The sequence below is a fragment of the Chlorocebus sabaeus genome, chromosome 5, assembly GCF_047675955.1.
Source record: "Chlorocebus sabaeus isolate Y175 chromosome 5, mChlSab1.0.hap1, whole genome shotgun sequence".
Taxonomy (NCBI): Eukaryota; Metazoa; Chordata; class Mammalia; order Primates; family Cercopithecidae; genus Chlorocebus; species Chlorocebus sabaeus.
In genome coordinates this window covers 11,071,392-11,099,157 of record NC_132908.1, presented here as the reverse complement: position 1 = coordinate 11,099,157, position 27,766 = coordinate 11,071,392, and the positions used below count along the sequence as shown (strand labels likewise).

General features: G+C 48.2%; 1 protein-coding gene across 1 annotated transcript in view; it reads left to right on the top strand.

The window, feature by feature from the left end:
- LOC103228356 (uncharacterized) overlaps positions 1 to 27,766 on the top strand; it is a 146,966-nt gene that overhangs the window by 66,635 nt on the left and 52,565 nt on the right. Inside the window, 10 exon segments of the mRNA XM_073015699.1 lie at positions 5,649 to 5,860; positions 7,359 to 7,547; positions 8,359 to 8,498; positions 9,517 to 9,679; positions 9,791 to 9,877; positions 15,378 to 15,515; positions 15,611 to 15,730; positions 16,902 to 16,994; positions 20,554 to 20,771; positions 24,634 to 24,827. Of these exon segments, the coding sequence (XP_072871800.1) occupies positions 5,649 to 5,860; positions 7,359 to 7,547; positions 8,359 to 8,498; positions 9,517 to 9,679; positions 9,791 to 9,877; positions 15,378 to 15,515; positions 15,611 to 15,730; positions 16,902 to 16,994; positions 20,554 to 20,771; positions 24,634 to 24,827 (1,554 nt within the window).

Genomic DNA, 27,766 nt, shown 5'->3' with positions numbered 1-27,766 from the left:
TCCCAACTTCTTACCTTTGCCAGTCAAGTGTCAGGTCCCTGCCTCCTTCTCCAGCCTTGTCCCACCCCACTCTTCCCGTTGCTCATTATCCTGTAGGCTCGGAGGCCTTTTTTTGCTCCCCAGACACACTCCAGGGCCTTTGCATTTGTGGATCTTTGTGTCTGGAAAACACTGTCTCTCACTTTTAAAAAATGGAAAATGGATCCGCTGGCTGGGTGTGGTGGCTCATGCCTGTAATCCCAGTACTTTGGGAGGCTGAGGGGGGCAGATTACTTGAGGTCAGGAGTTCAAGATCAGCCTGGCCAACATGGTGAAACCCTATCTCTACTAAAAATACAAAAGTTAGCCATGTGTGGTGTCAGGCACCTGTAATCCCAGCTACTCAGGAGGCTGAGGCAGGAGGATCACTTGGACCCGGGAGGCAGAGGTTGCAGTGAGCAGAGATCACACCACTGCACTCCAGCCTCGGCAACAAGAGTGAAACTCCATCTCAAAAAAAAAAAAAAAAAAAAAAAAAATTCACCATAGTTTATCCATGAATTATTTTTTTCAATTTTTATTTTTATTGAAGTGATACCTTGTTTAAAAGTGAATTTGACTGTGAGTTGCTCATTGTTGAAGCTGGGTCCCATGGGGGCTCATTGTATTATGCTCTTTGCTCTTGTATAGACTTGAACTACATTTTCTGAAAGTTGATTAAAGTTTATAAGAGAAATATATCCTCAGTGTCACACCTGCCTACCTTGTGTTTTTGTTTTTGTTTTGTTTTTTTTTGAGACTGTCTTACTCTCTCACCCAGGCTGGAGTGCAGTGGCATGATCTCGGCTCACTGCAACCTCTACATCCAAGACTCAGGCTATTCTCTTGCCTCACCCTCCCGAGTAGCTGGTATTACAGGTGTGTGCTACCACACCTGGCTAATTTTTGTATTTTTAGTAGAGATGGGATTTCATTATGTGGGCCAGGCTGGTCTTGAACTCCTGAGCTCAAAGGATCTACCTCCTTCTGCCTCCCAAAGTGCTGGTATTACAGGTGTGAGCTGCTGTGCCTGGCCCCTACCCCAAGACTTGCTTAAAACAGCAAGCACTCTAAATTCTTTCAGCCAATTTTTCTGTTTATATTCTCCATCTTTTAAAATGATATAATCATGCTGTTATTTCTTGAATGTTCAGCTTTGGTCATTCTCCATAGGTTTCTTACTAGAGAGGATAAGCATTTAACTCTTAGATTGGTGCCCCTTTCAAATACGTATTTCTCCTCATTTTCTTAAAAGAATTACATTTTGTTAACATCTGATGCTTACAGAATTGTAACTGTAAATGTCTTACATAGCTTAGATATATGGTGTACTATCTTGGTGACTTTTTGTTTTTTTCTGGAGTTTGTAATTGCCTTTATTTTTCTATTTGATTAGTTTTCTATAATTTTTGCCTACTCATTACAGGATTTCAGCAACATTGCAAAACTTTTTTCCAAGTGGTCAGACACATCAGATTGTTCATTGACTTCAGTTAGTTCTGATATTTTTCTTGGGGACCCTCTTCCTGGAGCCTGTATCTTGCTCCAAAGTAGACCAGTTGCACAGCTGTGGTTCTGTAGCCTCCCTTTTCCGTCAACCTGGACTTCTTTTCACTTCTCCTCTGGGTCACAACCCCTTTTTCTTAAACCTGTGTCATCTCTCTTGGTTTATTCCTTTGTTCTGATGGAGTACATCTTTCAGTAACTTCCAGAGAAAGCATAGATGGGAGGTATATTCATTCCCAAGGGTTTCTGTAACTAATTACTAAACTGGGCAGCTTAAAACAACAGAAATTTGTTCTTTCACAGTTCTGAAGGCCATAAGTTTGAGTCAAGGAGCCCCCAGGGCCATGTTCCCTCTTAGGCTCTGGGGAGAACCCTCCCTTGCCTTTTCCAAGCATTTGGTGATGGATGTTGAAGCTTGGTGTTCCTTGGCTTACAACTGCATCCTCTCTAATATCTGCCTCTTTTGTCACATGGCATTCTCCCTGTGTGTGTCTGTGTGTGTCTGTGTCCAGATTTTTCTTTTCTAATAGAGACATCAGTGCTATTGGGTTAAGGGCCTGTCCTATTCTATCATGACCTCATCTTGACTTAATGATATCTGCAATGACCTCATTTTCAGTTAAGGTCACACTGGGAGGTATTGGGGATTAAGACTTCAGTTAATCTTTTGGGGGAACACAATTTAATCCATAACAGAATACAAACATTTTGAGACCCTAAACGTTGATAATACTGGGGGAGTTTGAGTGGAGAATTTTAGGTTGGAAATAATTTTCTCTTGAGATTTTGAAGGCATTGCTTCATTGTTTTGAATTAATTGGGAGATCTGATGCTTTTTCTGATTTAGCATCTTTTGTATGTGACCCTTTTCTCACTGTCTTAGAAGCTTTTAGGAGCTCGTCTTAGTCCTGGTGGTGGTAAATCTCATTACAAGGTACCTTAGTATGGACCTATGTTCCTCTTTTGTACTGGGTCCTTAGCATAGGGCATTTCAATTTGGAATCGTGTCATTTTGGTCTGGGTAATTTTCTCTTACAGTTTCTCTGAGAATTTCCTTTCTTTGTTCTGAAATTCCTATTGGTTAGATGTCGGTCCTCAGAAAACTGAGCTTCTAATGTTTTCTCTGTTTCTCTTTTCAAACTTGTTTTTATTTTTGTCTTTTTGCTTTTTGTTTTTTTGGAGAATGGGGTCTCAGTATTTTGTCCAGGCAGGTCTCAAACTCCTGCGCTCAAGTGATCCCCCTACCTCTGACTCCCAAAGTGCTGGAATTAGAGGTGTGGGCCACCACACCCAGCCTCCTTGTTTCTCTTTTGTTCTATTTCTTTGTCCTTTTGTTCTATTTAAATGCCGATTTCCTCGACTTCATATGCCAACCCTTCTACTGGCATTTTTATTTTGAATTATCTTATATTTTCAAGAGCTCTGTTTTTTTGTTCCTTTCTTACATCGTCCTGTTCCATGAATGCAATTGTCTTCTCTTAGAGTATAAGTTACAGAATTTCAGGGAGTTTTATCTGTTTCCTCCGAGTTTCTTTTTTCTTTTTATTTCTGTATTTCCTGTTGGAGGCTTTCCCCCAAATGCTAAGCCAGCCTTGGATATGTGTTTATGTTTGAGTCGGCTGCTCAAAATATTGGTTACCCTGTTTTCAAACAGGGTAATTATGTTTTGAATGTACTCAGAAGCTGCCTGAGGACTGAATTAAAACCAGCAGTTTAGCAAAGTTAGGGATCTCATATTCTGGAGCAGAGATTTAAAAGTTTGTTTAAAAAAATCTATTCTTCTTAAAATCCTTTTATAAAACTTAGAGTAAGAGACCTGCCGAAACAGAGAGGGGAGAACACATTTCCACACTTGGGCGCCTCTTGACTCTCCTGGATCCCATTAGGGGACAGTGAGTGCTAGTTCTCTGTTAACCCAGGATTAGGCCCTAAGACTGCCCATAAAAAGGATCCCAGGAGAAAACTCAGGAATAAAAGTGGAGAAAGTGAGGCATCTGACTAAAATGACTAGAAGCCCTCAGGAAGTAAAGAAGGAAAAAGAAACTGAGAAACCAGAAAAATCATCAGACCAGTTAATTCACCTTTGGAGTAACTGGAGATATAGAGTTTTCTAAAAGATTAGAAATCTCCTGAATTTGAAGAGTTGAGGAAGAAGAATCATGAATGGCCTAAAGCAGTTGCCCAGTGTCTTACACAGAAGGGCATGGAGAAGAGCTGGCAGGAATGTCCCCAGATGGTGACAAGTTTGCAGAACTTTTACCAGATGACCCATGAGGCCACCCAGAGACCCAGGAGCTAGCCCTGGCCCTGTCCTCATGGAAAGACTCTACACAGGATTTTCGGATACAGATGGAAGGACAAAATGTTTTCAGGTCCTGCCTGGGCAGATGCAGTTGTCCTTCCAGCTCTGGAGTTCCAAACCCAGGCCTGTGCCATCCCCATTCACTTTGAGGGGCCGCTGTGGGCTCGCCAATCCATAGGCTGTGTGTGGGATCCTGTAGTACGCAGAGGGGTGCCCTTGATCATGAACCCTGTGTGTGGTCAGCTCTAGGTTTGTTTCCTGCCTTTCCTCCAACAGCCCCTAGCCTCCTGCAGCAGTAGCCGCTCTCTTCTTGTTCTGATCCAGGTCTTGAACTTGGGAGACAGTTAGAACCTGGATCCCAATTCTGTCTGAAAGCAACAGAATAACATAATCTATACACTGGCACATGACCCTTGGTCCAGCCCAATGTAATGAGAAATAAATGAATGACCATGACCTCAAAAGCAAAACAACAACAACAACAAAAACTGAGCAACCAGACATATGTTCTGGAGGGCCCGAGCTTGCCAGGTCGCAACTGTGATCTATAAAGTGAAATAAGATCTTTATCACCATGAAAGAACATGAATGAAATAGAAAACAAATTGGAGACTCAAAACTTGTTTGGAAAGAGGCGCTATGTATAGGTGGGCGCATGTGCGGACTGGTGGGCTTCCCTGTCAATCAAGCAATTGGGTGGGGACCTGGCTCTCCAGGGATCCATGCCTTCCTTCTGTTCTTCTGTGGTGCCATCTTCCCGTTTCCCATGAGAAGGGAGCAACTGGGCAGGGACCAGGCTGCCCACTCTTCAGCGTCTCCTGTTCTCAACTCAGCAGCTCCTCCCTCCCCTTACTGTGTCTTTGCCCCTGAATCTGAGCCTGTCTGCCTCAGTTTCCCCAGACAGTAAATCTCCTGTCTCCAGCAGGGGTGGGTTGCCTGCCCCTTTGATTAACCTCCCCTTATCTTTCATTTAGGTATCAGGTAAATGGTAATGTCTCCTAGAAGCTTTTGCTGACCTACCCAATTTTTATCAAATTCCTTCTGTATTGTTTTTCTTCACAGCCCTCAGCATTTCTACCTGTGTTCTTTTTCTTCTTTTTTTTTTTTGAGACACGATCTCCCTCTGTTGCCCAGGCTGGAGTGCATTGGCACCATCACAGCCACTGCAACCTCCACCTCAGCCTCCCAAGTAGCTGGGATATAGGTGAGCACTACCGTGCCTGGCTAATTTTTGTATTTTTTGTAGAGATGGGGTCTCACTTTGTTGCTCAAACTTCTAGACTCGAGTGATCCTCCCACCTTGGCCTCCCAAAGTGCTGGGATTACAGGCATGAGCCACTGCGCCCGACCTTCCAATGTTTTATTATGAAAAAACTGCAAACATTCAGGAGAGTTGGGTGAATGGTACGGTGATCACCAGCGTCCTCTCATACTAGGTTGTGCTATTGACAGTTGACCCCACTTGCCTCATCACCTCTCTCTCCACATATCCAGCCCTCTTATTTTTTCTGTGCAGTTCAAAGTAAGTTGTAGACATTGATACATTTCATCCCTAAACGTTTCAGTATGTGTTCATTAAGCAGAGTGAAATGCATAAATTACAGTAGGATTGGATGAGTTTTGACAGGCGTATACACCTGGGTGATCCAAACACCTGTCATAAGTCACAACATCACCAATGTCCTAGAAAGTTCCCTCATGCCTAGTTATTCCGAGTTTTGAGATTTGTCCATTGCGGCTATGATGAGACTCTGGGGACCTCTTGCTGCCTGCTAGAAGCTTCCTCTCCCCCGCGTACCAGATTCTCCTTTTTCCCTTGCAGGAGCCCTGAACCTGGATAGTCCATGGCTGATGGTCTCTGCAGCTCACCGGCTATACTGGCCACACCGAGCTGTGTTCCAGGCTGTCCTGGAGCTAACACTGGGCAAGGCCTGGACCCTGAAGGACCTGGTGGTCAGCGTGGCCTGCAGGAGTCAGGGCCCCAACAGGGAAGGCAAGATCCAGGTCTACACCCCAGCTACCACCTACCTCCGGGTGAGCGGTGCTCGGCCCCCAGCACATGCCTGGTCCCCTGCCACTGAGATCTTTTTCTGGTGCAGAGGTGGATAAAATCTGAGGCCTGTGGGCAGATAGCAGCTCACAGATGTGTGAAGTTGGGCCCTCCCAGTGCCTACAACTATCAGAGTTAGTTCCTAAGTGACGTAGAAAAATTAGACCTAAAAAAAGAAAGTCTAGATTTCCCATATCCCTGCTTAGCAGCTGAAGGAGAGAGAAATATAAAATAGGAAAGCAAGTCGAACAGGACTTAGGAAATAGGCAGACATTCAGCTTTTGCCAAAAAAACAGTGAAAACTTCTAGGACATAAGTCGGTTTGATCCCAACTACTGTCATGAAGTTGCTTCTCTGCACGCGTTTGGTGCAGAAGCAAGAACAGGTTTGGGAGAAAACCGATTAGTGTCATCTGCAGGGCTGAGGGAGCCTGGCAGATGCACTGTCTCCCTGCACTGGCAGATGTGTGGATGTGGGGAAGGTCTGGGCTTGATGGGGCTCATCCAAGGGCAGCACAGTCCCCTCTGAGGCAGGGCTGGGTGGCACCAGGGTAGAGTCAAGAGCGGTGATAATCTTAGGAACCACGAGGAGGCCTCTGTGTAGCCGAGGGTGCCAAGACAGGAGAGCAAGGTACGGTTGACTAGCTGGCTCCCATCCTTCACCCAACCAGAGGGCATGGCGGCCTGGTCCAGGGTGGTGGCAGTGGAGGTGTTGGCAAGTGTCCAGATCCTGGAGATGCCAGATTTGCTGATGGATTGGTGGTGGGGAGGGAGTGAAAGGAAATAAATGGCTCTGAGGTTTTGGCCCAAGCATCTGGTGGGATGGAAGTGCCATTCTAGGAAATGGGGAAGTTGGCGGTGGGGAACTGAGGATCAGTGACGTGGGACAAAGTGTTACAAAGTTCTGGTATTGGGTTGGTGGCTCAGCCACGTCCAAACCCTGTCTTGTCCTTGTCACTTCTCCTTGTGAGACCCCCGAGTTGTGTGAACAAGGGATGGCGGCCAACAGGGCACCATCCCATGCAGGGCTTGTGCCAGGGTGGTGGCTGCAAGTGGTCTACCTCCCCCAGCTCTGAAACGGGCCAGATTGCACCCAGCTCTTCCTAGGACTCCCGAAGACAATGGTGATGGTGCAGGGAGAGAAGGCCACCCGCCAGCGTGTGCCCTTCAGGGTACAGACACCCTGGCTACTAGTAATAGCGGCCCAGCGAGATCAGATTCCCTCCCCAAACTGAAGAGGAGAGAAGGAAATTATGCCTGCTCAGGGTTGGGACAACAGAGGGGAGTATTTCTTTTTGTCTCAAGGCCCTGTAGGGAAAATTAGCCTACCTGCACCAGTCAGGTTAGGCCTCACAGAAATGACATTGAAGGGGTTTTGAGGGATGAATAGGAGTTCACCAAGCAGGAAAGAGATGAAAAGGTATCCCAGGGGGAGGAAATAGGGTGTGCAAAGGCCTTGGTCCCCCTCCTTACCTCATTGCAGGTCTCCACGGTGACAGTCTTGGCACAGAGCCTCTTCCACAGCTGGAGTGAAGTTGAGTCAACCTGGAATGCAGCAGTGCAGGGTGAGATCCATGCTGAGAACAGCCGGGACCGTAAGATCCTGAACTGCTTGTTGAAAGGTCCGCGGCAGGAGCTGAACCTAACAGCTGCCTACAGGCACCTGGAGTGGGTAAGAGCCCAGGAGGCCTGTGCAGCCAAGAGACCACCAAATCCCTCACCTGGATCTCCTACCTCTCTCCCTGCTTGGGATGGAGAACGGTTTTGTGCCACTGGCTTGGCCCATGACCTTGGGCCTCCTGGAGCCTCTATTTCTCTCTCTCTCTCTCTCTCTGTTTTCCTTTTCCATCTTTTCTTCTTACATATTTTTTGATAGTCTCATTCTGTTGTCCAGGCTGGAGTTCAGTGATACAGTCATAGCTTACTGCAACCTCGAATGTCTGGGCTTAAAGGATCCTCCCCGCTCAGCCTCCCAAGTAGTTAGAACTATAGGCACATGCCACCATGCACTGCTGACTTTTTTTATTTATTTATTTTTTTGGCAGACACGAGGTATTGCTGTTTCCCAAGCTGGTCTTAAAGCCCTGGGCTCAAGTTACCCTCCCATCTCAGCCTCCCGAAGTGTTGGGATTACAGGCATGAGCCGCTGTGCCCAGACAAGCCTTAGTTTCTTATTCTGTGAAAGGAATCCTGGTCACATTAGCACAAATCCAGGAGCAAAACTTGGCTTCCTTTAGCTGAGAAATCCAAGTTCTTCATTCCCCCTGGGTACCTAGGGAGGTCTAGACATGGTGGTGTGCCGGTGGGATCCTGTGGTCTAATCAGGGTGGAGGTTGTGGGTGGAGTTCGGTAGTGGTTCTCGGATAGTCATTTCTGGGGGTGATGGGCAGGCTGTGGGGTGCTACCCCTTGCCTTCCTGCCAGGCAGGTCTGCAGCATGGTCCTGCTGGCCCGTCCCTCCCTTCAGCCTGGATCTTGTTGCAGCCCCGGAAGACCCAGGTGTCGCTCACGGCTCTGCGGACTGGTGTCCAGGGCCAATCTCGGGGCCTGCAGTTGGAGGGAGAGCTGGAGGAGCTGAGGCAAGACAGGACATTGTACCGGAAACGGGGGACCTTGCTCCTTAGGTGTGTGCGCCCCTTCTCCTCAGCTGACACCCTGCAAGTTTCCCCTTCTCCAGCGTGGAGGGTCCCCAGGGGAACAGGATGGGCAGAGCTACCTGGAGAAACCCTGCTGACCTGCTGGGGCCCAGATGGAACCCAAATCCCAGAGGAGAGCCACCTCCCCTGAAAGCTCCCACATCCCTCGCCCCCTTCATTCGTTGCTGAGGTGGGAGCCGAAGTGAGTCTCATCATCCTAGCCTGGAGCTGCCTGGGGAGTCTTCTCGTTTCCCGGAGACAGAGCTCATTAGAAAAGCAGTTCCCTGTGTGCAGGCAACAGCACGAGGTTGGGATGAGCAGAGCCATCTTGGACTCCAGGCTATGCATTGAGCAGCTCTGTGGCCTCAGATAAGTCACCTACAGCCTAAACAGCAGCAGTGATGACAAAGGAAGAGCAGCATCGTTTGCACGGTGTTCATTTGTGTTTTTATCCCACTTACGTTCGTTGAACACCTACTATGGACCAAGGGCTCTTCTGGGCACGTGGAAAATAGCAGAGAACCAGAACGTCAGAAACCTTTGCCCTTGCGGAGCTTGCGTTCATTTCATATATGTTATCTCTAATCCCGACCACTGTGTCCAATCAATATTATTTTAGACCCCGTTTTACAGATGGGGAAGCTGAGGCACGGAAAAATCAAGTCCTTTGCCCAAGGTCACACAGCTAGTGAAAGACCGTGCCTGGATTCCAGTCCCAGTCAGTGACACCAGATGCCGTGTGCCATCTATCCCCTTGGGTCTTTGCTGTCAAATGGCGATGGGGACCCCAGCCATGCCCACTTCACTGGCACAGTGAGGTGGTGAAGGCTTCCAGATGCCAAATTGTAAAGCACAGGGCTGCCAGGTGTCCTATGTTCTCTTCTCTGTGATAATCTTAACTCTGCAAGCTCATGACAGGCCCAGGCTGAGAGCGTGGGGCACAATTGTCCCCCAACACTACCAGCTGCTTTAATGGCTTTGGCCTGTTTTTCCCTCTGCACACCAGGCACCCCTTGCACCTGCCCATCCCGCAGAGCCTCCTCCTGCAGGAGACCTTCACGGCTGATAGGCGACACCAGCGCTATTCCCTGGAGACTAGAGTTGTCCTGAATGGCGGAGAGGAAACCCTGCAGACTGTGGTCCTGGGCTGCCAGGCTGGACACCCCTATGTGAGTGGGTCCAGGGCATAGCTGGGAAGGGGTCTGAGAGCCGGAGGAAGGCCCCAGCTGCCTCCTGACCCCCTGTGTGCGTGTGTACATGTATGTGGTTGTCTCTCCCAGGTCTGTGCAGGTCTGATGCATCCATACGATGGCAAAGTCATCCCCAGGAACACAGAGGGGTGCCTGGTTGCTTGGAATCAGCACACGGTAAGAGCGGAGACCCCAGAGACCTTTGCATCCCAGTCAGCCCTGGTTCAAGTTGCTGCCATCTCTCAGTAGGATTAAAAACATGTTATCTGGGCTGAGTGCAATGAGTCACACCTGTAATCTTAGCTACTCAGGAGGCTGAGGTGGGAAGGTCGCTTAAGACCAGGAACTGGAGATCCATCTGGGCAACATACGGAAACCCTGTTTCTAAAAAAATAAATAAATAAAGGAAAGAAAATTTGTTTAATTAGTCAGGCATGGTGACATGTTCTTGTAGTCCCAGCTACCTAGGAGGCTGAGGCAGGAGGATCTGATTAAGCCCAGGAGGTTGAGGCTTCAGTGAGCCATGATTGCACGATTGCATTCCAGCCTGGGCAACAGAGCAAGACTCAGACACCTACCCTGCACCCCGGCCCACAAAAAAAAGTACTCCTGGCCAGGCATGGTGGTTCATGCCTGTAATCCTAGCACTTTGGGAGGCCAAGGCGGGCAGATCACCTGAGGTCAGGAGTTCGAGACCATCCTGGCCAACATGGTGAAACCCCATCTCTACTAAAAATACAAAAACTAGCTGGGTGTGGTGGTGGGTACCTGCAGTCCCAGCTACTCAGGAGACTGAGGCAGGAGAACCTGGGAGGCGGAGGTTGCAGCAGGCCAAGATTGTGCCACTGCATTCCAGCCTGGGCCACAGAGCGAGACTCTGCCTCAAAAAAAAAAAAAAAAAAAAAAAAAAATTCTCCTGCCTGGGTTCCCTGTTTAATTTGGTCCTCCCTAGTATAGTCTATGTGACAGTCAGAGGGATATTTTCTAAAGGCCAGCACAACCCTGCCACCTGCTTGCTCTCAAACTCTGACAAAGTCTCTTGGGATGAAGCCCCACTCCCGTCACCTCAGCCCCGCTTTGTGGCCTGCATCCGCCTCATCCAGCCTCTTCGCATTTCCTCACCTGGCTCTTTCCTGCCTCGGGACCTCTGTGAGTCCTGTGTGCCTGGAGCCGTTACCCTCTCCTTCAGCTTTGCCTCTTCCCTTCTTCTCATCTTTTAGGATTGAGCTCAAGCATCTTCTCACCTGACCCCCAGATCAGCTCACACACACCCCTGCGTACCCTAGCTATGCCTTGTATCTTTTTCTTTCTTTCTTTTTTTTTTTTTTTGGAAACAGAGTCTCGCTCTGTTGCGCAAGCCAGAGTGTAGTGGTGCAATCCCAGCTCACTGCAACCTCTGCCTCCCAGGTTCAAGTGATTCTCCTGCCTCAGCCTCCCGAGTAGCTGGAATTACAGACGTGCATTCCCACTGCTGACTATTTTTTTTTTTTTTGTATTTTTAGTAGAGACTAGGTGTTACCATGTTGGCCAGGCTGTTCTCAAACTTCTGATTTCAAGTGATCTGCCCACTTCGGCCTCCCAAAGTGCTGGGATTACCGCTGCACCCAGCTTGCCCTGTATCTTTTGCTTCTAGTACCTATCACAAATCCCAGTTCTTTTTTTTTTTTTTTTTTTTAAAGACAAAGTCTCACTCTGTCACCCAGGCTGGAGTACAGAGGCACAATCTCAGCTCACTGTAGCCTTGTCCTCCTAGGCTCAAGTGATCCTCCCACCTCAGCCTCCCAAGTAGCTGGGACCACAGGCACACACTACCACCACACTTGGTTATTTTTTATTTTTATTTTTAGTAGAGACAGAGTCTTGCTATATTGTCCAGGCTGGTCTTGAATTCCTGGACTCTAAGCGGTCCTCCCATCTTGGCCTCCAAAGTGCTGAGATTACAGATGTGAACCGCTGTACCTGGCCCCAGTTCTATTTTTGTGATTCATCAATCACTGGCTTCTCTGTTACTGTGGAAAACTCATGATCTCCACAAGTACTTTGTTTACACTGTAGCCACAGGGCTTGGTACACAGTAGGTGCTCAATGAATAGCTGCTGCCATGATGCTATTTAACACCCATCGCATGCCAGGATCCAGAGCAGAGGTCAACAAACTTTTCTGGAAAGAACCAGATAGTAACTACTTGAGGTTTCATGGGCCACATGGTTCAGGTCTTGTTGACTCATATCTGCCGTTGCAATTCAAGAGCACCGTGGATAATACGTGATGAACGGCGTGGCTGAGTCCCAACAGGACTTTACTTGCAAAAACAGGCGACATTTGGACCAGGGGCTGTAGTTGTTGACCTCTGACTTAGAGGGTCTTTTTTGAGGCAGGGTCTTGCTCTGTCACCCAGGCTGGAGTGCAGGGGCACGATCATGGCTCACTCACTGCAGCCTTGACCTCCTAAGCTCAAGTGATCCTCCCACCTCAGCCTTCTAAGTAGCTAAGACCACAAGTGTGCACCACCACACCCAGCTCATTTAAAAATTTTTTGTAGCGATAGAGGTCTCACTATGTTTCCTAGGCTGGTCTTGAACTCTTGGATTCAGGGGATCCTCCTGCCTCACCTTCCGAAGTGCTGGGATTAGGCCAGGCGTGGTGGCTCACACCTGTAATCCCAGCATTTTGGGAAGCCAAGGCGGGTGGATGACTTGAGGTCAGGAGTTCGAGACCAGCCTGGCCAAAATGGCAAAATCCCATCTCTACTAAAAAACTATAAAAATTGGCTGGGCGTAGTGGCGGGTGCCTATAATCCCAGCTACTCGGGAGACTGAGGCACAAGAAGCACTTGAACCCGGGAGGCGGAGGTTGCAGTGAGCCGAGATCCCACCACTGCATTCCAGCCTAGGTGACAGAGAAAGACTTGGTCTCAAAAAAAAAAAGGTGCTGGGATTACAGATAAGAGTCACCACACCTGGCTGAGGGTCTTGGCATGTGGTTCCCTGGGGGTGAAACTTGTTTTTGCCTGTGTATCCTTGGCTAACTATTTCGTGTCTCTGGACCTCAGTTTCCTTGTCTGCAGAATGGGAGCAGCAGTGCTCATCTCTATGCAGTGGCTGAGAGGATTACAATGTAGTGTTGTAAAATGCCTACTAGAACCTGATCCAGGTCGCCTTCCTGACACCTCTTGGAGGAGTTGATACTCTGGGAGAGCACCGTATTTTTCAGCAAGCATTTATGGAGGATTTACTGTATGCAAGGAAGACATTGTGTGTGTGTGTTTCTCTCTCTTTTTTTTTTTTTTTTTTTTTGAGACAAAGTCTCACTCTGTTGTCCATGCTGGAGTTTGGAGTGTAGTGACTTGATCTCATCTCACCGCAACCTCCACCTCCCAGGTTCATGCACAGGCCCCTCCCACCATTTTTTTTTTTTTTGAGACTGAGGATCGAGTCTCGCTCTGTTGCCCAGGCTGGGGTGCAGCTGTGCAGTGTCGGCTCATTGCAACCTCTGCTTCCTGGGTTCAAGTGATTCTCTTGCCTCAGCCTCCCGAGTAGCTGGGATTATAAGTGCCCACAACCACACCCGGCTAATTTTTGTACTTTTAGTAGAGATGGGGTTTCTCCATGTTGGCCAGGCTGGTCTCGAGCTCCTGACCTCAGGTGATCCCCCCCACCTCAGCCTCCCAAAGTGCTGGGATTGCAGGAATGAACCACCGCACCTGGCCGTTTCTCTTTGCAAGATACAAAACAGCTCCTGGGAAGGAGGATGAACCAGGCAGCTGCTGAGCACTGAGACCCACCCTTCTGGGGGCTCCCTTCACCATTAGTTAAATGAGGCTGCATGCAGCTCCCCAGGGATAAGGTAGTACAGTTCTTGGAGCTTCTCGGGAGAAACAAACGGCAGGATGACAGCCTCAGACACCTGCAGAAGTGGTTCCCGATGGTGTTTGCTGTTTCTTAAACCGGAGATCGCAGAGCCGGCACCATGGGCCAAATTCAATCTGCAGATGGGTTTTGTTTGGTCTGCTTAGCATTTAAATTTTTTAAGGAAATTAATTGCTACCACTGAAAATCAGAAGATTTGGAGTGAAACCCAGATTTCTGGTGTTTATAAGAAAAAAATTCAGAAGGTGTGACCACACCAGGCCTCAAATCCCAGCTGACAACAACAGGCTCAGACTGAGTAAATGGCAGTCGTTTAGTTTCATATAATTTGGCTGTCTACTCTTTTTAAAACCGTGTCTAGGCTGGGAGAGATGGCTCACGCCTGTAATACTAGCACTTCGGGAGGCCGAGGCAGGCGGATCATTTGAGGTCAGGAATTCAAGACCAGCCTGAACAACATGGTGAAACCCCATCTCTACTAAATACAAAAAAAAATTAGCTGGGCGTGGTGGCAGGCGCCTGTAATCCCAGTTAATCGGGAGGCTGAGGCAGGAGAATCGCTTGAACCCGGGAGGTGGGGGTTGCAGTGAGCCGAGATTGCGCCACTGCACTCCAGCCTGGGCGACAGAGAGAGACTGTCTCAAAATAAAATAAGTCTGTTTAACGACAGGCATTTTTCTCCCCTCTTGGACCCTTATTTCTCTTCCTCTGTCTTGGTTTTAAAGTAAAGCCGAGCACCCCTTTAAAGATGGACCCCTTGAAAGATGCATTCCAATGATAAAGCTCCTTGGCAGGCATTTTTAACTTCTCACTCAACACAGGTAGGAAAAGATGGTAACGTGCTACTGTGTACTTGGCCTATGGCAGAAGCTAAATGGTTGTTGAGTGAATAAACGATAGAGCCATTGTGTATTAGTTTGGTATGGCTGCCATGACAAATCGCTGCAATCTTAATGGTTTAAAACGCCACAAATTTATTTTACAATTTTGGAATTCAGAAGCCCAAAATGGATGTCATGTGGCTAAAATCAAGGTGTTAGCAGGGCTGTGTTCCTTCTGGAGGCTCCGCAGGAGAGTCCATTTCCTTTCCTTTTCCAGCTTCTAGAAGCTGCCTGCATGCCTTGGCTCATGGCACTTTCTTTCATCTTCAAAGCCAGCAGCGTGGCATCTTCCAATCTCTGTGTGACTCTGACCCTCCTGCCTCCCTCTCACAGGACCTCTGTGATTACTCTAGGGCCACCCAGATAATCTCCTCATCTCAAGATCCTCAATCCAGTCACACTGCAAAGTCTCTTTTGCCATGAAAGGTCTCATATTGACAAGTTTCAGTGATGAGGACATGGATGTCATCGTGGAATGAGTGTTCTTCTGCCAGCTCCACTATGAGTTACACATTCTTTCACTCTAGCTCAGCTTTGTCCTTGGAGTTTCAGGCTGTAGCTAGTGATTCTGTGTTTGTCCAAGTATTTATTGAGCATCTACTACATGCCAGGACCCGTGCTAAGTATTAGGAATATGGCAATGAACAAAATACACTACTCCCAAGGCACTTTCTTTGAACAAGACACAGACATTCACATTTGTTCCATCAAGCCCAGCCGGCTAATCTTAGCTGTAGGCACTGGAGTTACCATTCTTGTGTACCCGTGCCCACTTCCTGCCCTATAAGTGGAGGAGTGTAGACTGCTCCATAACCCATCAATCTTTGGACCACTTTCTTCTGACAACTGGGTTCCCAGGGTGGCTTCCGCAGGCACATAGAGATGGTACGAGACCTCTCTCAGTGCCTCTGGTTCTCACACACTCAGGCTAAGAACAGGGAGATTGAGGCTACTTTGAAAGTCAACCGGAAAGTTGTGCTGCACTTGAAGGGTTTACATCGTGACAGATCTCAGCATGGGGAAATCCGGCACAGCCTGGCCCTGGACTTGGCCCATTCCTACCAGGTACGGGTCCCCAGGTTGGGCAGACACTGGTTTGTGCCCTCCACACACAGCTTGACTGTTAGCAGAAGTAAAGGGTGTTGTCTGTTTCTTCCCAGCTGAGCTTCCCCCAGGCCCTGAACTTGGATGGGGGCATCATCTTTAGACAGAGTCCCCAAGGAACATTCAACTTCGGTGTGGATGCACGAGCTGCCGTCAACCACAATGTCACATCCCAGGTCAGGAGGCTGAATTCTGCTCCCTTGCCAAGGGAGGCCGGGTCTTAACCTTTAGAGAAGGTGAGCTATATGAGATGTCTGAGGAGGTGGCAGGAGACATGACCCTGGAGAGCCAGCAGCACAGTCCTTATTTTGGCAATGTGTTTGTGATTAGTCAGGATGCATTGACTGTTGTAAACAAATGTTTGGCTCTTTGTGAAAGGCCAGTGTTGACGTCTCAGTTCACCGTGGCTCTGCTCCATACAGTCTCTCAGGATCCAGGCCTCCCCACTTTGTGGCTCTGCCCCAGTGGGCAGACGGAGGGAGAGAGAGTGGAGAATTATGCAGGAGGCTTTTATGAGCCAGACCCATAAGTGGAAAGGTCATTCCTGCCTGGGTTCTCATCACATGATCCCACCTAGCTGCAAGGGAGGCTGGGAAATTTAGTTTTAGCTGTATGTCCAGGAAGAAAAGGAAATGCAGTTTGGTGAATATATAGCAGCCATTGTAGGTATATTTACTCATTCATGGCTGTTCATTTATTCATCCATGGGCATGTGCATTCATGTCCATTCATTCAGCATGGATAGGTTGTATCTCCTGTGTGCCAGGCTCTGTGATGTGCACTGGGGATGCATGGGTGACTCTGTCCCCATCTCTGTTCCCATCTCTGACAGCTTTCAATCTAGTGGGCAGTTTAGGGTTATGTAAGTTCAAGTTCAATTCCCAGTTCCACTGTTAACTAGCTGTGTAACCTTGGGTGAATTACTGAGTCCCACTGAGCCTCAGTTTTGCTAGCTGGGAAATGGGGTGGTAACAGCAACCCAGCAAAGCAGTGTTGAGGATTAAATGAAGTAGTCATTGTGAACCTGGTAGCACAGTGCCTGGTTCATAGTCAGGGCCAACTAGAAGGTGGTGTGTCTGTGGGAGGCATGAGCAGGCACCATGGCAGGGAGTGGGGGGTCCCAAAGTGGTCTTCCAGCCCCAAATCCAGGACAACACTTCCTAAGCAACCTTGTTCAGTAGCGCAGCCTGAGTAAGATTGAGGGGTGAGGAACATTGAGGGAGGACAGAAGTTTCTGGTTTGAGCTTTGGGCAAATTCTGGGATGCGTTTGCCTAGTAGCCACCTCCTAGGGTTCTGCATCTCCCTCTCTGTTCCCTCTGACCCCTCTTCAACTCTCCCCACAACAGGTCTCGGTCCAGCTGAACGGATCTGACTTCGACTTTACATTTTTCTTCCAGCTCAAGCATCCCCACAGACCAACATTTCCTCCAAACTTCCAGGTATGGACGTTGCTTCCTTGCGGATGACCTTGACTTGCCTGCCAAGAGTTGTCTCTGAGCAGCTGGCCTGCTGGGAGGTGGGCGGAAGGAAGGCAGGATGGGGGCCTGAGGGAGGGAGGCCACACTTGCAGTGTTGTGCTTAGCCAAACAGCCCCTGCAGAATCAAGAACAGATGGCAGGGAGGTTTCCACATCCATCATTTGGAAGTGATGGTCCAGGCTGAAGGGGATGAAGGATCACATTTCACTCTTGAAAATGGACAGAAACAGTTTTCCTCCAAACTCTGCCCTGTATTTGGGCTTTGGCGAAACTGTGTAATCCTTCAAGAGGGCTTTGTTGACCCAGGGTATTTTGGATGTGGAGAAAGACATCCAGGTGGAAGCCCCGTCCCCCCACCAAGTTTGCAGCTTCATTGAGCAGACTGTGTATGGTGTGTGCCACAGGAATTAGAGGGTGACTAATTCAAGGATGTGGAGGTGTAAATAGGAAATCCCAACAGGGATGAGGCCCTTAGGAGATGTGGGGCAGACCTTTAATTTGATAGCGATAAAAAAAATTAGAGGTGGGGTCTCACTATATTGCCGAGGCTGGTTTTAAACTCTTGGCCCCAAGCTGTCTTTCTGCTTCAGCCTTCCAAAGTGCTAAGATTACAGGCATGAGCCACCGCACCTAGCCTGATAGCATTTTAAAATTTCTTTTGAGACAGGATCTCACTCTGTTGGCTGGGATGAAGTGCAGTGGTGGCGTAATCACGGCTCACTTCAGCCTTGACCACCTGGGTTCAAGCGATCCTTCCACCTCAGCCTCCTGAGTAGCTGGTGCCACAGGCACATGCTGCAACACCCAGCTAATTTTTGTACCTTTTTTTTTTTTTTTTTTTTTTTTTTGGCAGATACGGGGTCTCGCGATGTTGCCCAGGCTGGCAATGAGCTCCTGGGCTCAAGTGATCCTCCTCCCTTGGCCTCCCAAGGTGCTGGGATTGTAGGCATGAGCCACTGTGCCCAGCCCTGATAGCATTTTTTAAACACCTGCTGTGCATTCCCTGTGTGTTGGGTTTTAGACGCGCGAATGGAGCCCGAGAGTGGCTCTGAATGGAGGGAACTGCTGCTTCTTAGAGGCACGAGTTTTCACAGGTTGACATCCCTGAAGCCAGGCTCTATCTTCATGTTGACACAGGTCACCGTTTCACTAGCAGCCTTTTGCTTTTGTGGAGTTCCCTGAGATCACGGCCCATCTGAGAGCTGCTGGCATTTTAGATGGGAGGAAATGCCATCATATTAACCATTTGTTCTAGGGGCTGATGTCTGTGGAGTGATTGCTTGGCAGGCTCTGTTCTAAACCCTCTTTGTGGATTATCTCATGGTCACCTCACGATGCTGTTGTGGGGGGGCGTGGAGCACTGTTGTACCATTTTGTGGATGAGGCTGTGAGACTTAGAGAGGTGGCGTGACATGCCCAAGATCATGGGGCTCAGCAGTGGAAGATCTTGGGTGGGAACCCAGGCGTTCTGGTTTCAGAGACCATCCAATCGATCCCCCAAACTCACTGGGGAGTGGGGGTGGGTTCCCCTGGAAGCTTGGATGCTGGGTCATCTAATGGGTGCAAATATTATTATCATTAGTATTTTTTGAGACCAAGTCTCGCTCTGTCACCCAGGCTAGAGTGCAGTGGCGTGATCTCGGTTCTGCAAACTCCGCCTCCCAGGTTCAAGTGATTCTTGTGCCTCAGCCTCCCAAGTAGCTGGGATTACAGGCATGCGCCACCACATCCAGCTAATTTTTTGTATTTTTAGTAGAGATGGGATTTCAGACTGGTGTTGAACTCCTGACGTCGAGTGATCCGCCTGCGCCAGACTTCGAAAGTGCTGGGATTACTGGTGTGAGCTCCTGTGTCCAGCTCAAACGTTAATTTTAATTTTAATTTTAATTTTAATTTTTAAGACAGTGTCTTGTTCTGTCAACTAGGCTGGAGTGCAGTGGCATGACATGGCTCACTGCAGACTCTACCTCCCAGGCTCCAGCCATCCTTTCGCCACAGCCTTCTGAGTAGCTGGGACTATAGGTGCACGCCACCACGCTCAGCTAATGTTTTAATTTTTTGTAGGGATGGGGGTCTTGCTCTGTTGTTCAGGCTGGTAACTCCTGGCCTTCAGAAGTCCTCCTGCCTTGGTCTCTAAAGTGCTGCAGTTACAGGTGTGAGTCATCGTGCCCTGCCAGTCTCTGGGTTTTGACAGACATTATGGATCTGCCTTGACAGCATCATTCAGAGCAGTTTCCTTGCCCTAAAAAATCCTCTGGGCTCTACCTGTTCATCCCTCCTCCTACACTCCACCCCCTGGCAACCACTGTTCTTCTGACTCTCTGTGGTTTTGCCTTTTTCCAGAATGTCATAGAGTTGGAATACAGTGTGCAGCCTTTTCAGATGGGCTTCTTTCACTTAGTAATATACATTTAAGTTTCCTTCATGTCTTTTTCAGCTTAATAGCTCATTTTATATTAGCGCTAGATAATATTCCATTGTCTGGGTGTATCATGTTTTATTCAGCAGTTCATCTGTGGAGGCACCAGGCATTCTTTTAAAACCTTTCCAGGCGAGGCACGGTGGCTCATGCCTGTAATCCCAGCACTTTGGGAGGCCGAGGAGGACAGATTACCTGAGGTCAGGAGTTGGAGACCAACCTGGACAACATGGTGAAACCCCATCTCTACAAAAACAAAAACAAACAAACAAAAAAATTAGCTGGGCATGGTGGCGGGCGCTTGCAATCCCAGCTACTTGGGAGGCTGAGGCAGGAGAATCACTTGAACCTGGGAGACAGAGGGTGCAGTGAGCTGAGATGGCGCCACTCCAACCTGGATGACACAGTGAGACGCCGTCTCAGGGGGGAAAAAAAAAATTCATTGTGACTGTAATACACAAGCTGGATTCAGAACCATGGGGCTAAACCTGCTTTGCAGATGGGGAAACTGAGGCTCAGATCAGGAAAAGGAGAGGCTCAGGTCCTGTGGAGCTGGAGGAGCCTTGGGCCTCTCTGCTCCCACCCTCCACTGCTCCCTTCAACACCCTTGTTGGGGCTAGCTATGTGTTCATCCCCGCCTGACTGCTTTGGTACCCAGATGCCATCCTCTTTGAACCCCAGAAGTTCTGGGTTCTCTGGTTCCCGCAGGGCACTCTACAGGGCCTCCTTTTCCGTGGAGGAGTCGCAAAGATGTCCTCTGCTTCCCCCACCAGCACGAGTTTTAGAGCTAGGCAGACTCAGGTGGCATATATGACCCTCTCAGAGCCTCAGTTTCCCCATTTGTACAATAAGAACTCCCATTTCACATGTGGAAAGGACAAGATGGGCCTGTACCCCTGGGCCAGGAACTGGAGCCAGGGTAGGCTGTCTCCCTCATCCCTCCCTCTGTCTCGTTTCTCCTCCTGATTGTGTGCTGTCTACCATGATTGGTGACTATTCAAAGTTGGAGTGGCTCAGGAGGGCTTCCTGGAGGAGGAGGCAGCCCTACCCCACACCCAGGATCCCATAGACCCTTCCTGTCCCTCCCCTGCCTCCCTGTAGGTGCAGGCAGCTGCCGGACGCTACAGAGTGTGCAGCCTCAACGGGTCTCTATCTGTGCATATGTCTGGCCGGGAGCTGGTTCTGCTGGAGGTCGACGCCAGCCAGGACACTCGGAGAAGCAGGCGGGGCTGGGGCGTGAGTGTCCTTCTCCACCAGGCTGTCCTCAGTGCCCCCAGGGTTGTTCGGCTGCAGCTGTCTGGAAAGATCACCCCAGCAAGGTAATGGTCCCCAGGTGGTCTGCAAGGAGGCGGGGAGACCACAGAGGCCAAAAGGCTGAGACCTGGGCAATCCTCACTGAGAGGCCCATCTTCTTTCCCTCCGAGACCACACCCAAGTCAGCCCCATCGGTGCCACTGAGGGCATGAAAAGCGGGTGGTTTTCAGTTTTTCACTTTTACCCTTCATTTTTTTTGCATTGTTATGAGAGTGTTCATTGTAGACAGCTTAAACAATAATGTATAAAGGGCTGGGCACCATGAGTCACACCCCAGGGCTTTGGGAGGCTGAGGCAGGAGGATTGCTTGAGTTCGGGAGTTCAAGAGCAGCTTGCACAACATAGCAAGACCCCATCTCTGCACAACATAGCAAGGCCCCATCTCTCCAAAAAATAAAAAAAAAATTAGCCTGGTAGGCCAGGCACAGTGGCTCACGCCTGTAATCCCAGCACTTTTGGAGGCCAAGGTGGGCGGATCACGAGGTCAGGAGATCGAGACCATCCTGGCTAACACGGTGAAACCCTGTCTCTACTAAAAATACAAAAAATTAGCCGGGCGTGGTGACAGGCGCCTGTAGTCCCAGCTCCTCGGGAAGCTGAGGCAGGAGAATGGCGTGAACCGGGGAAGCGGAGCTTGCAGCGAGCCAAAATCGTACCGCTGCACTCTAGCCTGGTTGACAGAGCGAGACTCCGTCTCAAAAAAAAAAAAAAAAAAAAGGTTAGCCTGGTATAGTGGGGTGCACCTGTAGTCCCAGATACTCAGGACGCTGAGGTGGAAGGATTGCTTGAGTTCAGGAATTCAAGACCAGCCTGGACAACATAGACCCCATCTGTACAAAAATTTTATTAAAAAATAGCCAGATGTGGTGGCGTGCACCGGTAGTCCCAGCTACTCGGGAGGCTGAGGTTAGAGGATTGCTTGGGCTTGGGAGTTGGAGGCTGCAGCGAGCTATGATTGCAGCATTGCAGTCCAGCCTGGGCGACAGTGAAATGAGCCTGACTCTAAAATAGTATTAATAATCATCATGTAAAAAGAAATGAACCAAAAATCACTAGTGATCCCAAGGAATGTACATCTCCGTTTGGTCTCATGTCTGAGTATATATTTACCTACTGATGTGTCCACTATGGTGAGGTGCTCAGGAGCCTAGGGTCCAGGGGTGACCACTTGGGTTCCAGTCCGACTCTGCCCCTGCTGCCTCTGGGACCACTCGCCCTTCTGTGCCTCAGTTTCTCCACCTGCTTCTTAGGGTTGTCTTAAGGATGAACTGAGCCCTGCATGCGAGTTCCAAGCGAGGGCCAGTGAGCACGCTCCATAGCTGGCTACCATCTTTGCTGCAGGTGTCATCAGAAAAAACAAACTCTTTTCGGCTACTATCCTCTGAATGCTCAGTACAGGATAATTCTGTGGCCAGGAGCAGGGGTCTTTTTCCCCATCAAGCAGTTCTCTGGTGGACACAAACTGGGTGTCCTGCAAATTAACTCAGTTCTGACCCTATATACCTGGAGGTAGCGTCAGACCCCCACAGGTTAAGTGTGCAAGACTGCCCCCCACTTTAGACACCATTCCCCTCAGCCTCTCTAGTGGCTAGAACTACAGGCTCACCACCACACCTGGCTAATTTTTGTACTTTTTTTTTTTTTTGTAGGAACAGGGTCTCTTTTGTAGAACATGGTCCTCTGCAGTCCCATGTTTGTTCCAGGTTTGGCATGGATTTAAGGAGCCCCTGGGCTGTGGACATGGTCCTAGATAACCTTGTCCTCAGAATTGCCACCACAGCTGTCCATCTACCTGTCCAACTGTCCATCGTTATCCCCAGTCTGAAAAGGATTTGAGGCAAATTATTAAAATGTACCTTGTTCTAGGTCAGGAGTTGGCAAACTCTCAGTAAAAGGCCAGATGGTAACTATTTTCAGCTTTATGGGCCGTATGGTCTCTGTTGCAACTACTCAACCCTACCATGGCAGCACAAGAGTGTCATAGACAGTTCATAAATAATGGGCATGATTGTGCTCCAATAAAACTTTATTTATAAAAAGAAGTGGTGGGCCAACTTTGGCCCACAAGCTATAGTTTTTCAACCCTTGTTCAAGATTTTAAAGAGATACATGAGGAAGCTAGGGAGAAGGGAAAAGAAAAATAGGAAAAATGGGAAGCTGCTCAAAGTAGTGTCAGTAAACAAAATTCATGCTATGAGTTCCTCTGTGTTATGTACAGCTCAGCTGAAGATTTGGCTCTGAGTTTCCTAGCAGCCAATGCAAAGAGAGAAACCAACAAGTAGTAGTATTTGCAGTGGCCCTCAGGAAGTGCACACACACACACAGTTGACAGCTGTGCACCATGAAATGCATGGCTCATCTTGTTCCTGGTGGTGAAGCTCAAGGGAAATCTCTCCAGTGGTGTCATACAGAAATTCACTGTGTAATGATAGGAACTGCGTCCCCTGCCCCAGTTTTCCAGCAAGTTTAACAGCAAGCTTCTTGGGGCTGTTCCTTTTCTCACATTTATCAGTCACTCATTTTGACCCAGGAGCAGGCATCTTATATTCCAAAGTTCATTTAATTCTAAACAATACTATGCTTTAGGTACTGCTAACTGCCTATTTGAGCTTTGAGCCCATTACTCTCTCTCTCTACCTGTTTCCTCATCTGTATATTGGGGATCATAATATTCTCAAAACTCACAGGGCTTTTGTAAGGAGTCAGACAATGCATCTAAAGTGCACAGTGCATGGTAGAGTGTGTTGGTTAGATGTTGCTGCATAACAAGCTACCCCAAAGCATGGAGATTAAAGAACAACCATTTTGTTTGCTCGTGATTCTGTGGGTCAGGAACTTACACAAGGCTTAGGCAGTTCTGCTCTGTGTGACTTTGGCAAGGGTCATTCTCTGGGACTCTTGGCTAACATCAGCCTTCAGCTGAGTCAGTTCCCAGACAGATGTGTGCATGGACTGAGGACTGGGGTGGACTGGGAAGTCTAGGAAGGCTTCACATGTCTGGCACCTCGGTGCTCTTCCATGTGCAACCCCCCCCCCCCTTTTCAAATGGCTGCTTGGGCTTCCTCACATCATGGCGGTCTCAGGCTGGTCAGACTTCTTACCAGGTGGCTGGATTCCAAGAGGGAGCATTCATGTGAGAAGGTGAAAGTTGCAGATCTTAGGGCCCAACCTTGAAATTTCTGCAGTGTCACTTCTGCCACATTCTGTTGACCAAAACGCAGGTCACAAGGGCAGCCCTGATTCAGAGGGAGAGGAAATAGATCTCACATGTTAATGCAGGAGTGGCAAAGTCACCTTGCAGGAGAGTGTGTGGGAAGAGCCAGCCATAGGTGCAAACACACTGTATCACTCCTGGGTGAGTACCTGTCAGTATCAATATCAATATCAGTTCAGGGTACGGCGCAACGGCTCATGCCTGTAATCCCAGCACTTTGGGAGGCTGAGGCGGGCAGATCACCTGAGGTCAGGAGTTCAAGACCAGCCTAGGCAATGTGGTGAAACCCCGTCGATACTAAAAATACAAAACTTAGCTGTTGTGGCAGGTCCCTGTAATCTCAGCTACTTGGTAGGCAGAGACAGGAGAATCGCTTGAGCCCAGGAGGTGGAGGTTGCAGTGAGCCGAGATCACGCTACTGTACTCCAGCCTGGGTGACAGAGTCACCCTGTCTCCCAAAAAAAAAAAAAAAAAAAAGCTAAGTATCAGTTTGTCCACTTTATTCCCGACTTTGCAGAAGGAGAAACTGATGCTCAGAGAGGTTGTGTCCTTCTCCCAGGTCATCCTGTTAGTGAGTAGCAGCATTGAGATTGGAACCCAGATTTGCCTGACTACAAAGCCTATGATCTTAACCCCCTCACTTCACTGCCTAGGATTTGGCTGTTTTCCAAGGCACTGCTGGACCAGAACACAGCACAGCTGCTCCTCAAGGCATCTGAGGAATGGAGGGGAGGCTGGGTCCTGACCTTACAGAGCCAAACCCAGCACACGGTGGCTGGCTGGGCAGCGATGCCCCGCCTCCTGACACTCACAGGAAGGCTGAAGCAGAAGGAGACACTTCGAGAGGGTGAGGGCCTGGGGAATGCCATGGGGGCGGGGCAAGCACTTTCTATGGAACTGCAAGGTAGATTCAGTTCCACCCAAGTCCAATGATGCTCCATCTCCAGCATCTTACACTGGCGTATCCATAGGTTTAGATAAAGGGGTATGGATGATTCCCCTTTGTGAGAAATATACATTCTGACAAAAATATACTCACTAAAAACTGTATAGGTTTCCTTATGCAGGACTTGTCAGAGCCTTTAACATGCTAATGGACATTGTATATCTCCAGAAGGAAGAGTTGGGTGCAGGGTTTCCCAGGCATATTTGTTGGAATAACTTTTATTTTGACATAACACCAGACTTGTAGAAAAGTTGCAAGAACAGTGCAAAGAATCCCACAGGCCCTTTGTCCAGATTAACCAGCTACTAACATTTTACATTTCCTTTATCATTTGCATATTCATATTCTCTCTATATGTACATATATTTAACGTATTATTTTATTCCTGAATTGTGTTTTCCCAGGTTGCAGACGTAATACTTTTTTTCTTTTTTGAGATAGAGTTTTGCTCTTGTCCCCCAGGCTGGAGTGCAGTGGAGCGATCTCAGCTCACTGCAACCTCCACCTCCCAGGTTCAAGAGATTCTGCTGCCTCAGCCTCCCGAGTAGCTAGGATTACAGGAACACAGCATCACCCTGGGCTAATTTTTTTTTTTTAGGGGAGGCATGAATAATCCACCCCTAGTTTAGCATATAATCAAGAAATAACAGTAATAATGGGCAACCAGCCGCCCTCAGGGCTGCTCTGTCTGGAGTAGCCATTCTTTATTCCTATCCTTTTTTAATAAACTTGCTTTTGCTTTGCACCATGGGCTCACCCTGAATTCCTTCTTGCAGGAGATCCAAGAAGCCTCTCTTGGGGTCTGGATCCAGACCCCTTTCCTGTAACACATCCATCTATGTTATTTTTGATGCTTTTCAGAGCGAGTTGTAGACATCAGAACACCTTACTTACTAAATGGATTATCATATGTATCGTGAACTAAAGCTCAAAATTTGCTTACAATTCTCCCTGCTCTTAGTCTCCCTCCCTGTCTTCCTTCCTCTGATGTAAAATTTACAGACAGTGAAATGTGCACATCTCAGCTGGGAGCAGCGGTTTCCACCTATAATCCCAGCACTTTGGGAGGCCGAGGAGGGCAGATTGCTTGAGGCTGGGAGTTTCAGACCAGCCTGGGCAACCGAGGGAGACTCTGTTGCTCCAAAATGTTTAAAATTAGCTGGACGTGGTGGTGCATGTCTGTAGTCCCAGCTACGCGGGGGCTGGAGTGGGAGGATCGCTTGAGCCTGGAAGGTTGAGGTTGCAGTGAGCCATGATTACACCACTGCATTCTAGCCTGGGCAACAGAGTGAGACCCTGTCTCAAGAAAATAATCATTTTAGTGTCTAGTGGTTTCTCCTTGTGGCTTTAATTTGCATTTCCCTGTTGATGAATGATGTTGAGCACTTTTTTTTTTTTTTTTTTTTTTTGAGATGGAGTTTCACTCTTGTTGCCCAGGCTGGAGTGCAATGGTGTCATCTCAGCTCACCTCAACCTCTGCCTCCTGGGTTCAAGAGATTCTCGCGCCTGAGCCTCCTGAGTAGCTGGGATTACAGGCATGTGCCACCATGCCTGGCTAATTTTTTTTGTATTATTAGTAGAGACAGGGTTTCTCTATGTTGGTCGGGCTGGTCTTGAACCCCTGATCTCAGGTGACCCACCCGCCTAGGTCTCTCAAAGTGCTGGGATTACAGATGTGAGCCACTGCGCCTGGCTGAGCACTTATTCATGTGTGTTATTTGTTCATGTAGCTTCCTTTGAGACAGGTCACATTAATTTTTTGCCCATTTATTAAATTGTTTGTCTTTTACTGAGTTGTAGATACTCTTTATATACTCTGGAATAGAATATTTTCTTCCATTTTGATTTTTTTTTTTTTTTTTTTTTTTTTTTTTTTTTTGAGATGAGGTCTTGTTCTGTTGCCCAGACTGAAGTACAGTGGGATGATCATGGCTCACAGTAGTCTCAAACTCCTGGGCTCAAGCAATCCTCCTGCCTTAGCCTCCCAAGTAGCTGGGACTACAGGTACATGCCACCATGCCCAGATAATTTTTTTTTTAGAGGCAGGGTCTCCCTTTGTTGCCCAGGCTGGTCTGGAATGCCTGAGCTTAGACAATTCTTCCTACCTCAACCTCCCAAAGTGCTGGGATTACAGGCGTGAGCCACTGTGCCTAGCCTGGCCTGATATTTTTTATGCCATTTAGATTTTTTTTTTCTTATTGTCTTGGCAAAGAAATACGGTATAATTTTGAATAAAAATGCTAAGAGCAAAAATCCTTACCTGTTCTCAATCTTACAAAGAAAACGTTCAAAATTTCCATAATTTTAAGATTTGGTATTAGTTTTGCAGAGTTTTGTTTGTTTGTTTTTTAGAGACAGAGTCTTGCTCTGTCTCCCAGGCTGGAGTGCAGTGGTGTAATCTCTGCTCACTGCAACCTGCAACCTCCGCCTCTGTTTCAAGCGATTCTCCTGCTTTAGCCTCCTGAGTAGCTGGGATTACAGGCATATGCCACCACACCCGGCTAATTTTTATATTCTTAGTAGAGATAGGGTTTCACTTTGTTGGCCAGGCTGGTCTTGAACACCTGACCTCAAGTGATCTGCCTGCCTCAGCCTCCCACAGTGCTGGGATTACAGGCATGAGCCACCGTGCCTGGCCAGTTTTTATTCTTAAGAATGGATGTTGAATGTAATCAAATGCCTTTTCTGAATCTAGTACATATTCATATGGTTTTCCACCTTAATTTTGTTAATAGAGTGAATTAAATTGGTCTTCAGTGTGAATCTGATGTTGCTTTAGTGGGATTCCCTGCATTTTTTCATATGTATTTTTCTTTCCTTCTATACGTAATTGAATTTGG